The 13,315-nt window shown below is 46.2% G+C and overlaps 1 protein-coding gene across 13 annotated transcripts in view; it reads left to right on the top strand.

Moving 5' to 3' along the window:
- DHX32 (DEAH-box helicase 32 (putative)) overlaps nt 1–13,315 on the top strand; it is a 59,340-nt gene that overhangs the window by 12,093 nt on the left and 33,932 nt on the right. For 4 of the 13 annotated variants that reach the window (XM_011287615.4, XM_045041025.1, XM_023241075.2 and 1 more), the window contains exons 2-4: nt 2,989–3,083; nt 5,073–5,297; nt 8,577–9,101. In XM_011287615.4, the coding sequence (XP_011285917.3) occupies nt 8,820–9,101 (282 nt within the window). In that variant the 5' untranslated portion in view covers nt 2,989–3,083; nt 5,073–5,297; nt 8,577–8,819. The remainder of the gene's footprint in view (nt 1–2,988; nt 3,084–5,072; nt 5,298–8,576; nt 9,102–13,315) is intronic. The other 9 variants (XM_011287616.4, XM_045041026.1, XM_023241076.2 and 6 more) reach the window with 3 other exon arrangements.

The following is a 13,315-nucleotide window of genomic DNA, read 5'->3' as shown; positions in this document are numbered from 1 at the left end:
GTGAACCCTCATGGGGTCTTTAAGAGTGTAAATGAAATAATCCATACAAAGTGTTTAAGTACCTAGAGCATCTGGCACCCAATAAGCACGCTCTATAAAGGCTAATTGATAGAATTATCGTCATTACCATTATTGTTACTGGTCCGACTTTAGTAGCAGTATCGAACCGTGCTTCTCAAAGTGTGGTCTGCGAACCAGTGTCCGTCCACAGACTGTTACTGGTCTGCAGTGAGATAAGGGGCTTGTGCCAGATGTCAGTACACTGTGGCACTAATCATACTGTTCTGCTGAGCTGACATTTTTAATAGCAAGACTTCTTCAATGAAGGAAGCAATGGGTTGATTTACATGCGGTGCAAGCTCTTTATGTTGCTACAAATAAGCATTCTGAATAGAATTGGCATGGAATGTTGGATCAGTGATCCTGTTCTCTAAAAAATAATAGCCTTTTATCCTGAAGACAGTTATTAGTCACTCGTAATGCCTCATTAACCTCCTGTGTTCTAAACATTATAATTATGGGTTACAAGGATATTGTTTATTAGTTCGGCAGATACTTATTGATCACGTCTGTACAAAGCCTTCTGTCTTATTTCATAGAATTGTAAAGAGGGCTTGGAAATGGATCTTGACTTTAGGAAGTCTGCCGTGAACCTAGAGCAAGAGGGCAAAGTGAAAATCCGAGTAAACGTGTTGAGTGCGTGTTCTGAGTGTTTGCATTAGTGTTACAGCTTGGTTCCAAAGATTCCGCGTAGACAGAGGTCTCCTTTTACCACGCTGCTCCCGTAAATGGCCAGAATTAATACTTTTTATTTTTCAGCCCTTAGACTATCATAATAGAGATCAGAGCTCACTTTATCAAGGGTAGTGTTTCTCCTAGGAGATCCAGTAATCTGGGACACTGGGGAATATCTGAGTTTGGGGATACAAATGACAAAAGCACAACTTATGAAGCTTAGTATTTGTAGAAGATTCATCCTTAGGGTTTTTTTTTTTCTTTTTATGACTGGTTCTGTTTGATCCTATATGCAAATATATTAGTAATAAAACATTTACTGCTGTACAGAATACGAAGAGACATTAAATAGACACTAAACTATTTTTAAGGTTTCGATACAAACTAACAGTGATTCTTCAAGAAAAATTCATGGGTCAAATAGGGTCACAACAGATTTGAGAGTCCTATAAAAAGAATAATTTTTTGAAAGGTAAGGGGTGTGTGTGTGTGTGTGTGTGTGTGTGTGTGTGTGTATGTGTGTTCATTCCCTTTTCTCCCACAACCCTTTTTCTAAAGAGTGGATGTGAAAGGGACTGGCTGTAAATTAGATCACACAGAGCAGACTATTTTCATAGACTATGGGAAAATGATTTGAAATGCTCAAGAGATGTTAGTCTTTAATCTTAAGATTTTTTTTATGTGAAAATGATTTATTCCCCTGCTTGCTAAACCAGATCATAACCCCACTCTCTGTGCCATTCTGCCCTTTGCCTTCAACTGTTACCAGCTCTCCTACAACTTGATTCACTAATGACTTTAAGAAAATTATAATTTTTAGTATTAACAAATAGAGTAATATATCCAATTTAGGAGGAGAATTGTAAAGAAAACCAGAAGTGTAAAACATAAAAGTTTGGGTTGAGAAATGACCGGGTGAGGGGCGCCCGGGTGGCGCAGTCGGTTAAGCGTCCGACTTCAGCCAGGTCACGATCTCGCGGTCCGTGAGTTCGAGCCCCGCGTCGGCTCTGGGCTGATGGCTCGGAGCCCGGAGCCTGTTTCCGATTCTGTGTCTCCCTCTCTCTCTCTGCCCCTCCCCCGTTCATGCTCTGTCTCTCTCTGTCCCAAAAATAAATAAACGTTGAAAAAAAAAATTAAAAAAAAAAAAAAATGACCGGGTGAGTTTGGCCCATGGCACTTAAAATAAAACGCCATCTCTGTAGCACATCGGGTCTCTGGTGACGTGGCCACGTCTCCTCTGTGAGCGCAACTGTCCCAGAACCTTCTCTCGCCTTTCAGGTACCAGCCACGTCCTCCTTCTTTTAGTTCCTTGACCATAAGACTAAGTCCGCGTGTCCCAGACCATCCGTGTTTCACACCCCGTGCTCTGCCTCGAGGGACGGTGAGCTCCCTGAGGACAGGACCCAAACCTGCCTGCTGTCTCTGTGGCACCACTGTGTCTACAGGACAGACACTTGGTGGGCCCCCAGGTACTGGCCGAGTAAGTGAACGAAAGACCAAAAACCTAGGCGTGGAGGATGAGAAAACCTGAGGACAGGGCGAACCTTTTAGATCATGAATAGTGCCTGTAATAAAACAGATGTTAGTCTTAAAAGTGGAAGATCCCTGAAGAACAGAAAGCGATTCGGTCAGTATCTGCTCAGCCTCTAATCACTAACTGAGCACCCACTGTATGTGGGCTCAGACTGTGGAAATTACCCGAGAGGGTAGGTAGCGCTCCGATAACAGTCTGAGTAGAGAGACTCAAAACGTGGGGAAAGGATAATAAGCACAGATGGTTGAGTGGTTTCCTAATCCAGAAGGACGTTGCTCCCCAGTACTGGTCATCTCCGGGAGCTCTGAAGGTCAGGGGCCTGCCCCAAGCATGGTGTGCACCTCCATCACCACTCAGGGCAGCTCGGCGACTCTTCGGAAAGGCTCGAGAGAAACGCACCTTCGGTGTGGAAACAAGAGTTAACTGTGGCTTGGGTGTGTGATTCAAGGGGAAACCAAGAGCCCGTACAAACGTTTCAGTTTTGGAACCTGGGAATTCACCAGCATTTCGGGCCAGAGCCTTTAGAAACCCGGAAGCCTAGTGGCAATAGCTTGTCACCAGCATCTCGGCGTGAAATGAAGGCCCCGGCACATGGGAGGAACCAGATCCTGAGGCGCTTTGAAGGACTTTGTCCCTGACACAACGTGGGGCAACTTGGGAAGCCGAACAAAAATATCTCTGAAGTGCTAACATGATTCACTCAACCAATATTTACACAGGCTTAGCATGCGGACTCTGCTGTAGACGGCCGTGAGCGAGAGAGACACAGCTCTGCTGAGTGGTGCTGGCCTTCCACCAGAAACGAGGTAAACAGGTAAAAATACATACCTTGTTAGACGGTGGTGAGCATGAAGGGGCAAAAAACAAAGCAGGAAGAGAGGCTAGGAAGTGGGTCTGGGTCATGGGCGGGGGGGTGGGTCGAAGTTTAGGGTGGCCGGTGAGCCCTCGCCGGGTGGGCGTGTGAGAAAACCTTCACGAAGGAAGGGTGGTAGCCGTGGGGACACCTGCGGAAAGGGCCTTTCAGAGAGGGGAGCAGCCACGACGTCCCCAGGCCCACACACGTCAGGGTGTCCGAGGAACACAGAGGGGGCCACGGGGCTAGAAGTGGGGGGAGCGAGGGGGACGGTCGGAGATGAGGGCGGAGCCACCAGGCCCATCCGGAGCCACCGGAGCCACCAGGCCCATCAGTCCTGTTAAGTGTTTGGGGTTCTCCTTGGAGTCAGAGGAGCTGGGAAGCCGGTAGAGACTTTGAGCAGAGGAACCACGTGCTGACTTGAACGGGGTCGCTGCGACTGGGTGGAGGAGTGACAGCAGGGCTAAGGGTGCAAACAGAAAGCCAGTCATGAGGCTGCTGTAGCGGCCCAGGTGACCAGCCGCTCACAGTGCTTGAGGCGTTTTGGAAGTAGGACTGACGTGATCAGGTGGTCGGGCAAGTCACCGCAGTTAGTGGTAACTTACGAGCTGACGGTTGTGTGGGTTAGAAGTCCATCAAGGTCCTCACTGGGCTAAGGCCGAGGGACCAGCAGGGCTGTGTTCCTTTCTGGAGACTCTAGGAGAGAATCCACTTCCTTGTCAGCTTTCAGAGGCCACCCACGTCACTCCTTGGCTCGTGGCCCTCCCTCCATCTTCAAAGCCAGCAACACGGCATCCCTCTGGCCCTTCCATAGTCCTGTCTCCCTCTGACTATAACTGGGAGAGGTCGTCTGATTTCAGGACTCAAGATGACCCTGGATTCACCAGGGTGGGCTCCCTGTCTCGAGTCTGTCGCTTCATGACGTCTTCACGAAGACGGCATGCAAAGTACAGATTTACAGGTTCCAGAGATTAGGGATTAGGATGTGCACATCTTTGTAGGCAGGGGAATTTGAGATAAAGAGAAATCAAGAATAACTTCAGCATTTTGGGTCTGAGCCATTGAAAGGGAGGAAGTCATCGAGAAGGGGAGGACCCGGTTTGTGGCTCTGGGGTAAACATCAGGAGCTCGGTTTAGGACGTGTTAAAGTGCCTGTCAAATATCCAAGGTGGAGGTGACCAGTCGGTGGTTGAGCACAGGAGACGGAAGTTTAAGAGCCAGGATTAACAGGACCTATAAGTGAGAGCCCCCCACGTGTGGATGGCACTGAAGCCGTGAGACCGGATGAGACCACACTGGCCCTTTTAGATCTCCGTGAAGTCCTAAAGTTGTACATTTGAGAATTTGATCGGTGTGAGGAATATATATTTATAGTAAATTGAACACGGAGAAAAATGCAGAAGAGGAGCGTTGAACTGTGAAACCTAAACCAGAGTTTCTCCGGACAGGTTTCACGACCTTGTTTTGCTTAGCCCCTTGCAAACTTTATCTTTCCGTTTCTGTGAACTGTATTTCTAGAATTACTGCACCAGAGCCAAGCAGCTGAATGACTAAGATGTAGCTCCTCTTACATCAACTTCTGATTCTTTGTTGTTGAGGTGGTTTCGTGTTACGTTAGGTCTGTAGTATTTTAATAAGTACTCGTTTAAAAGTTGTAATCGACTCACTTCAAAGGGCGGTCCTTGACAGATTATGCAGTCCCCAGTTTATAGGTAAGATAGCTTTGAAAAGGAGCAAATTACCAATCTTTCAGATTCTTTGGAGTGCAACATAGTTGCTACTGGCAACAGAACAATTTTTACTAAATTTTATTTTGAGTGGCACGTAACCTACCATATTTGTTTTCCCTTACTTAGGATGGTATTACTAAATTTGCCAAAGGCCGAAACATGGGTCTCTTGTATGTGTATTTAATTATATGCCAGAAAATATTGACACGGCTCATGTCAGTTGCAGGATAAATGCAGAGAGGTGTCCTCCGTCTTGAAGACTCAGCCACTGCCCCGTCGAAATCCCGAACTCCGAACTATAGAGCGGCGAGAAGTGCATCTGAGCACTGATGTCCCAGACTTCATAGCTTTGCTCAGACTTACTGGAGTCAACATAGAACCCTTTGAGGACTCGACCTTACAGGTCTTCCTGTCAAACAAGCCTAACTGGTTTCTAACATGCCAGGTAGGAGAGCAGGTTAGAAAAGCAGAGGGGGGCCTCACGGGGCAAGCTCACTGACCAAAGTGGGACGTGGGGACTGAATCTCTGTAGAAAAGTGGCTCTTCAGACCAGTAGTCTGGCCTTTGACCCGTGGGCGCTTCAGGGAAGTCTGAGGACATCATTCTGTTTAGGAACTGACGTAATGGTGACCCTGAGTCATGAAGAGAAAGTTAGATCGTGTTAGTAGGCAGAGCTTTGGTTATCTGCTGCTGCAAGACGACAAACTACCCTGGAACGTAGTAGCTTCCAGGAGCGGTGACCCTGTGTTCCCTCTCACAATTCTTTGGGTGGACTGGGTTCCTGTGGGTGCTGCTGTTGCTGGCTGTTGTGTTGGCTGGGCCTGTGGGCATCTGGAGACCTGACTGGGCTGGAGCACTGTCCGTGGCTTACCCACATGACAGGCCTGTGCTTTCTGTCAGCAGAAGCCCAGTTTTGGTCTCTTCCCGGTGGCCTTTTCACGTGGCTTGGGCGTCTCAGCCAATAACAGCCGGCTCCAACGGGGGTGATTCAGGCATGTGAATACCTTGGAAGTGGTTCAGCATCACTTGACTGCCTTCTTTTGACGGCAGAGATTCACAGGGCCAGCTCAGAGTAAAGGGAGAGGAAATCGAGTCCACCTCTCCAGGGGAGCAGGGGCAGAGCATCTGCCGCCATCTTGAATTCACCGTGACGGAGAAATGGGTGATAGAGCTGTACAGCGTATGTGTGGTGAAGGGGCGAGGGGACCCTGAGATCTCTAGAAAGATGACTCTTCAGAAAACTGGACTGTTCCCTGGGGGTTCAAAGCGCTCGATCCTTTATAAATGTGACTCTCAGTGCAAGATAATTTCATCTTTAAGGAGTACTGTAAAATTAAGAGAAGCATTTCAGGGGTGTATATTTGGTAAAAATAATAGCTGTGCTTTTTTTCTTTTTGAAGTGAAACAGTTCAGAAATAGTACCTCCAACAATCATCGGTCATGGCAACAACTTAACTTACCTGTCAAATGAGAACCCCCTAGAAGGGATTCTAATCAGAATAAAGCAAAAGTTGAACATAAAACTAAATGTTAACTTCCCTTAAGCATTGGGATTTTCTGATTCTTGGATACCTTCTCAACGTTAGCTTGTCCTGTGATCTCAAGCCATCGTGTTTCTTGGGTCTATTCTGTGCCACCCATAGGGGGGTGGCAAAGAGCTGGGCCGTTAATCCATATTACATTTGTGTTATTACACCGTTGTAATTCCAGTTTAATTTGGAAACAATGGCTTCCAGAATGAATTTTGAAGAACTCTACCTTTGAGGAGCTCCAACATCCTTCCCCTCCCCCCCCCCCCCCCCCCCCACCTCTGGTTATTAGTTTCTCCCTCTTTTGGCCTATTTTTGTGTGAGTTTTAAAACTCTTGGTCCTGACCCCAAACGTATCCTTATGTGTGTGTCTCATGGCTGGTTTATTATTTTTTTTTTTAATTTTTTTTTTTAACGTTTATTTATTTTTGGGACAGAGAGAGACAGAGCATGAATGGGGGAGGGGCAGAGAGAGAGGGAGACACAGAATCGGAAACAGGCTCCGAGCCATCAGCCCAGAGCCCGACGCGGGGCTCGAACTCACGGACCGCGAGATCGTGACCTGGCTGAAGTCGGACGCTTAACCGACTACGCCACCCAGGCGCCCCAACATGGCTGGTTTATTAATGGAGGCCCTGAGAAGGCACTCAGCAGGGGCTTCTGGAGTGTTTGACTGTTTCCCTGGAGCCTGGCTTGACCATTGGGGAAGCCTTTTTTGTTATGTAGGTTGAGGAGTTGGCCCTTTGAGCCCCGACAGTCTAAAGCAATAGTGAGGATAAATGGAGTGCTGTAAAAAGAGTAATTTCACTGACAGTATCATGAACGGCATTTTATGCTCTGCTCTTTTTTTACATGAGTTTTTCTGACTTTTTCGTGTGTTCACCTGCTTAATGTGAAAAGACGCTTATTTTCAGCAATGTTGATTTGGATTTTTTTAAAAATCATTCCTGACTGGAAGATCACTTACCTGACAGGTAGGGAATACGTTACTGGTGTCGATTTGTCCTGGCCGGGGGAGTTTCTCTTCTTCGTTTAAAATAAATGTTTTCTTGGGGCGCCTGGGTGGCGCAGTCGGTTAAGCGTCCGACTTCAGCCAGGTCACGATCTCACGGTCCGTGAGTTCGAGCCCCGCGTCGGGCTCTGGGCTGATGGCTCAGAGCCTGGAGCCGGTTTCCGATTCTGTGTCTCCCTCTCTCTTTGCCCCTCCCCCGTTCATGCTCTGTCTCTCTCTGTCCCAAAAATAAATAAACATTGAAAAAAAAATTTTTAAATAAAAAAAAAATAATAAAATAAATGTTTTCTTTTTATTGCCTCTTGAGTCTGACATTTTGGGCTGCAGACCTTGGAACCTCAAGAAACAGGCTTGAGATTTCTGGTTCGCTTCCACAGACAGGACCTTACTAATAAAAGCTAGTGATAGCCTCAAATGGAAAGAAAAAAAAAAAGAAATCCACCTCCCTCGCCTGACATTGTCAACTGGCACAGGCAAATGGAAAATGAAGTTTTAAAAAAATACTCTCTTTTAAACTAGAAGGTTTCTTTTTTTTTTAATTTTTTTTTTAACATTTTTATTTATTTTTGAGACAGAGAGAGACAGAGCATGAACGGGGGAGGGGCAGAGAGAGAGGGAGACACAGAATCGGAAGCAGGCTCCAGACTCCGAGCCATCAGCCCAGAGCCTGACACGGGGCTCGAACTCACGGACCGTGAGATCGTGACCTGAGCTGAAGCCGGACGCTCAACCGACTGAGCCACCCAGGCACCCCTAAACTAGAAGGTTTCTTAATTAAAAAAAAAAAATAGAGACTGGTAACCAGTGTTAGGGGATCACCCCCTGGGCCCTGACAGTCTTCCCTGTCGCAGGGCCCAGCGTCTCTCGTAGTGGCGTTAGAGACCCTGGGGTGGGGCCTAATGGCCACCGCATCCCCTGGTTGCTGCTTTTGCTGTCAGGGCCTGCGATCGAGGTCAGGCCGAGAGCACGAGGTCCAGCGTGGCACCGTCTCCAGGCCAGCGGGGAGGAAACCGCAGCTGCCCCAACTTGAAGAGCGAGCCTTGAATTATTCCTCGGCTTTCAAATAGGCCACAGAAATGACAGACAGTAGCCAGTTCCCAGGAAAGAAGAACAAAAAACCAGTTAACGCTTTTGTTTTGAACACCTTGTGTCTGATTTTCCTTCTTTGTTTGTCTGTCGGTAGCGTGGTTTACTGACTGTCATTTAACGTGCTCAAGAGTGCTTCGTGAGCCGGGACCGTAAGGGACCCAGCGGAGACGACCGGATGCAGACTTGAGGCACTCAACTTGCCCAGACCGCGGACTGAAGTCTTGGCAGTTAGGACACCGGAGTCCGTGTCCGTGGACTTTCAGCCCTGTTGGCGGTGGGTGATTGTCGGAGGAACCCGATGTAGGATGCCAGCTGCTTGAGCTCCCTCTCGGACGAGATGGAAGAAAAAGAGCTGGAAGGTCCCAACGCTGCGTCCGAGAAGCGCTATTTCCCAGAATCCCTTGATTCCAGCGACGGGGATGAGGAGGGGGTTTTGGCCTGCGAGGACTTGGAACTTAACCCCTTTGATGGATTGCCTTATTCGTCACGTTATTACAAACTGCTAAAAGAAAGAGAGGATCTGCCAATATGGAAAGAAAAATACTCCTTTATGGAGAACCTGCTTCAAAATCAAATTGTGATCGTTTCAGGAGATGCTAAATGCGGCAAGAGCTCTCAGGTGAGTAGCCGCTACGAAATACCATTTGCCTTATGTGGGGTACTTTTGTGTCACTTAAGTAATTATAGTGTCACAGCACGGTGTTCACTTTTAATAATCTGGCCGTCTAGGAATTTGTCCGTTTCTTCCAGCTTGTCCAGGTTGTTGGCGTACAATTTTTCACAGTATCCTCTGATAATTGCTTGTAGTTCTGAGGGATTGGTTGTGACAAATCCGTTTTCGTTTGAGATTTTATCTATTTGTGGTTTCTCTATTCTGTTTCCTCTCTGTTTTCTTTTTGAGAAGCCTGGCTAGAGGCTTATCAATTTTGTTTCTTTTTTCAACAAACCAACTCTTTGTTTCATTGATCTCCTGCTCTTTGGAATTCTGTGTTGTTAATTTCTGCTCTGATCTTCATTATTTCTCTTCTTCCGCCGGGTTTGGGGTTTCTTTGTTGTTCTGCTTCTAGTTCCTGTAGGTGTGCTGTTAGATTTTGTATTTGGGATTTTTCTTGTTTCTCGAGATAGGCCTGGATTGCAATGTAAACAAAACAAAACAAAACAAAACGAAGCATTAGCAATTCAGACACAGCAGTTGTGACTTACCTAGTTTTATTTATTAAAGCCAGCTGAATAACAGTTAATTATATATAGGTGTTGATTGTGTTTGGCGTACCACAACATTTTCTCTAGAACGGTAGATAAAAATCCATTCAAATTGTTTCATTACATATCTTAAAAGATGTGATCAATGTTATTTGCTTGTCATAGACTTGGGGGTTAATTGCTCTGTTTATATGTCCAGCAATCTGATGATCGAGGCATTTGGACATGCTTGTTGGTGAAGCTGGTTAAGCTCCAGAAATCCAACAGCACAAGAAAAATTTTATTTTCCAGACTATGAGAAATAAGGAAGTGGTCACGTATCATCCTGGCCTGAGGTCATACATTTCGGGATCTATTAGGGTAAATAGTTCATGAAAAAGGTATATTGTCCAGGCCACTGTTCTGCTTGAACTTCTAGATTTGATTTTAGTGGTATCTATATTTTACCTTTAAATTATAAAGCAAGCAGTATTTCTGTCATAAAATTCATGCATGGATTCTTATGAAAAATGAGAATTAAAATAGACCATAAAGATGATCTGACAGTGGCCCAGAGGGATTGGATAATTTGTCTAACTAATGTCACATACTTTTCTGAGTTGGAATTAATTATAAGAGGACTTTCTACGATACATTGCCACATTCAGGTTGTTTGTTACCTTTGGGGCTTACTTGTTCTAACTTGAAGGGAGGAAGGCTGGACAATAGGTGGTTTTTCTTTCGCTTAGCTGCCAATGTCAAGGGTTTGCTATGAACTGTTACTCGTTAGGGTGAGTTGTTGTTACAATGAATGCTTTTGGCATGTCGGCAAGAAGCTCCTGCTGAAAACTGAGTGGGTGTAATATTCCTGGTTACTGTGGACAAATGGCAAGTTGAACATTGTTTAAAATTGGGGGCACCTGGGTGGCTCAGTTGGTTAAGCGGCTGACTCTTGGTTTCGGCTCGGGTCATGATCTCACAGTTCTCAGGGTGAGTTCGAGCCCCGCATCGGGCTCTGCACAGAGCCTGCTTCTGATCCTCTGTCTCCTTCTTTCTCTCTCTCTCACAAAAGAAATAAACGTTAAAAAAAAAATGAAAAATGATTTAAAGTTGTTATTTTGCAATAGTTCAGATTTTTAGAATAAGTTTGCAAAAATAGGACAAGGATTTTCCACATGTTGTTTACCTAGCTTCCCCAGATGTTAATATTTCACCACATTTGCTTTACCATTCTCTCTCTTCCCATACACACCCACACCACACACACGCTCACACACACATACACACCTACAGACACGCACAGTTTTTATTCTGAACCCTTCAAACGTTGATGATACGAGGCCCTTTGCCTCCAAATCTTTCAGCAAATATTTACCAAAAACAGAGCACAGCCGCACTGTAATGATCCAAGTCAGGAATGTAAAATTGACATTTCATGATTCTCTACTTTACAGACTTTCAAATCTCATCGATTTTCCCACTAATGTCCTTTATTTTTATTTATTTGTTTTTTTAAATATGAAATTTATTGTCAAATTGGTTTCCATACAACACTCAGGGCTCATCCCAACAGGTGCCCTCCTCGATGCCCATCACACGCCCTCCATCAACCCTCAGTTTGTTCTCAGTTTTTAAGAGTCTCTCATGGTTTGGCTCCCTCCCTCTCTCACCTCCTTTTTTTTAATGTCCTTTATAAAAAAAAAAAAAACATTTTTCCAGTCTAGAATCCAAAGTACATTGCACTCAACGGTCATTCCTCTTTAACCACCTATAGTCTGAAAGGGCTCAGGTTTTCCTTGTCCTTCCTGACCTTGACATTTTGGAAGAGTGTCTTGTACGACATCCCTCAGCCGGCGTCTGTCTGAGGTTTCCTTAGGATTAAATTCCAGTTGTGCATTTGCAGCAAGAAGACCGTGGAGGTGCTGTGGCAGCCTCCTCGGTGCAGCCTCTGCGGAGGCATAACGGTTCTGTCCCTGATGTTAATTAAGTTTGGTGCCTCAGTAGGGCGGTGGCTGTCTTGTGCTTCGCCGTAAAGTCACCATCATTCCCCATCCTTGAGGAGGTGGGGAGATGCGGGGCGCCTGGGGGGCTCTGTCGGCTGAGCGTCTGACTGCAGCTCAGGTCGTGGTCTCACAGTTGGTGAGTTTGAGCCCCGCATCGAGCTCTCTGCTGTCAGCACGGAGCCTGCTTCCGATCCTCTGTCCTCCGCTCTCTCTGCCCCTCCCCTGCTTGCTCGCTCTCTCAAAAATAAATAAAACAGAAAAAAAAAAGAGATGTGAGGAGGTTCTCGTACCCACTGCCTAATTGAAGAAGTAAAACACCGTCGTTCTCAGAGGCTGCCTTCCCCATATTTTACACTCTTTCCTCCACGGAGTAACTTGGATTCATTATTTCTTGCTTTTCTTTTTATAGACTTACCATATTTTTTGGTTATGAGCACTGTTATCCTGGTTATCCAGTTTTCACTTTTTTTTAGATTTATTTATTTTTGATAGAGACAGAGCACAGGTGGGGGAGGGGCAGAGAGAGAGGGAGACACAGAATCCGAAACAGGCTGCAGGCTCCGAGCCATCAGCCCAGAGCCCGACGCGGGGCTCGAACTCACGGACCGCGAGATCGTGACCTGAGCCAAAGTCGGATGCTTAACCGACTGAGCCACCCAGGTGTCCCCAGGTTTCACTTGTAAAGGGACATATTATTGTGCTCTGACACCAGCCCGTCCTGCCCAGGTGTTACTGACATTCATCCACAACAGTGGCTCTCTAACTTGAGCCTATCAGACTCACCTGGAGGCTTCCTAAAACCCACCTGCCATTTCCCACCCTCCTGCCCGGCCTCAATTTCTAGTCCAATAGGTGGGGGGAGGGGAGCTGGCACGGTTAACAAACCTGCGGGTGATGCTGGCGGTCTCGAAACCGAGCTTTGAGAACCACAAATGATCCTGATGCTTTATGGCTGGGCTTCATTTGTTTTTCCCTTTGAGGGTAGCCCCTTGCCTGAATCTACTGCAGTTTATGTATCCTTTCTCCTGATGATGGGCATTTGGGTTGCTTCCGGGGTTTTGCTTTTCCCAAGTGTTGTGACGAGCATTTTGCATAAGTCTTCTGTGAGGTATTTTCAAGAGTTTTTACACAATGGAATTTTTAAAAAGTCAGTGTTTCACTTAAAAAAATGAAAGTGGGGCACCTGGGTGGCTCCGTCGGTTGAGCGGCCAACTTCGGCTCAGGTCACGATCTCACGGTCCATGGGTTCGAGCCCCGCATCAGGCTCTGTGCGGACAGCTCGGAGCCTGGAGCCTGCTTCGGATTCTGTGTCTCCCTCTCTCTCTGCCCCTCCCCTGCTCATGCTCTGTCTCTCTCTGTCTCAAAAATAAATAAAAACATTTTTAAAAATGGAAGTAAAAGATACAGGAGGCAATTTGAGACCACGTAAAGTACACTTCTCGTCACACGTGCACCTGCTGGTATTACTATCCTCAGATCACTCTTTGACATTAGGACACTGGTGCCAGGTGCCAACCAAAGTGGTAACTTTTCTAATTCTGACATTCCTTCTACGTTTAGTATTCGGAATTCTTCTGTAAAGCTAAACTTCCTCTTCGTTGTTTATTTGCTCATTTATTCGTTTCAGTGTGGGCTCAAATATTCTTTC

This window comes from Felis catus, chromosome D2 (assembly GCF_018350175.1).
Source record: "Felis catus isolate Fca126 chromosome D2, F.catus_Fca126_mat1.0, whole genome shotgun sequence".
NCBI classification, from domain to species: Eukaryota; Metazoa; Chordata; class Mammalia; order Carnivora; family Felidae; genus Felis; species Felis catus.
This window is presented reverse-complemented; position numbering and strand designations above follow the sequence as displayed.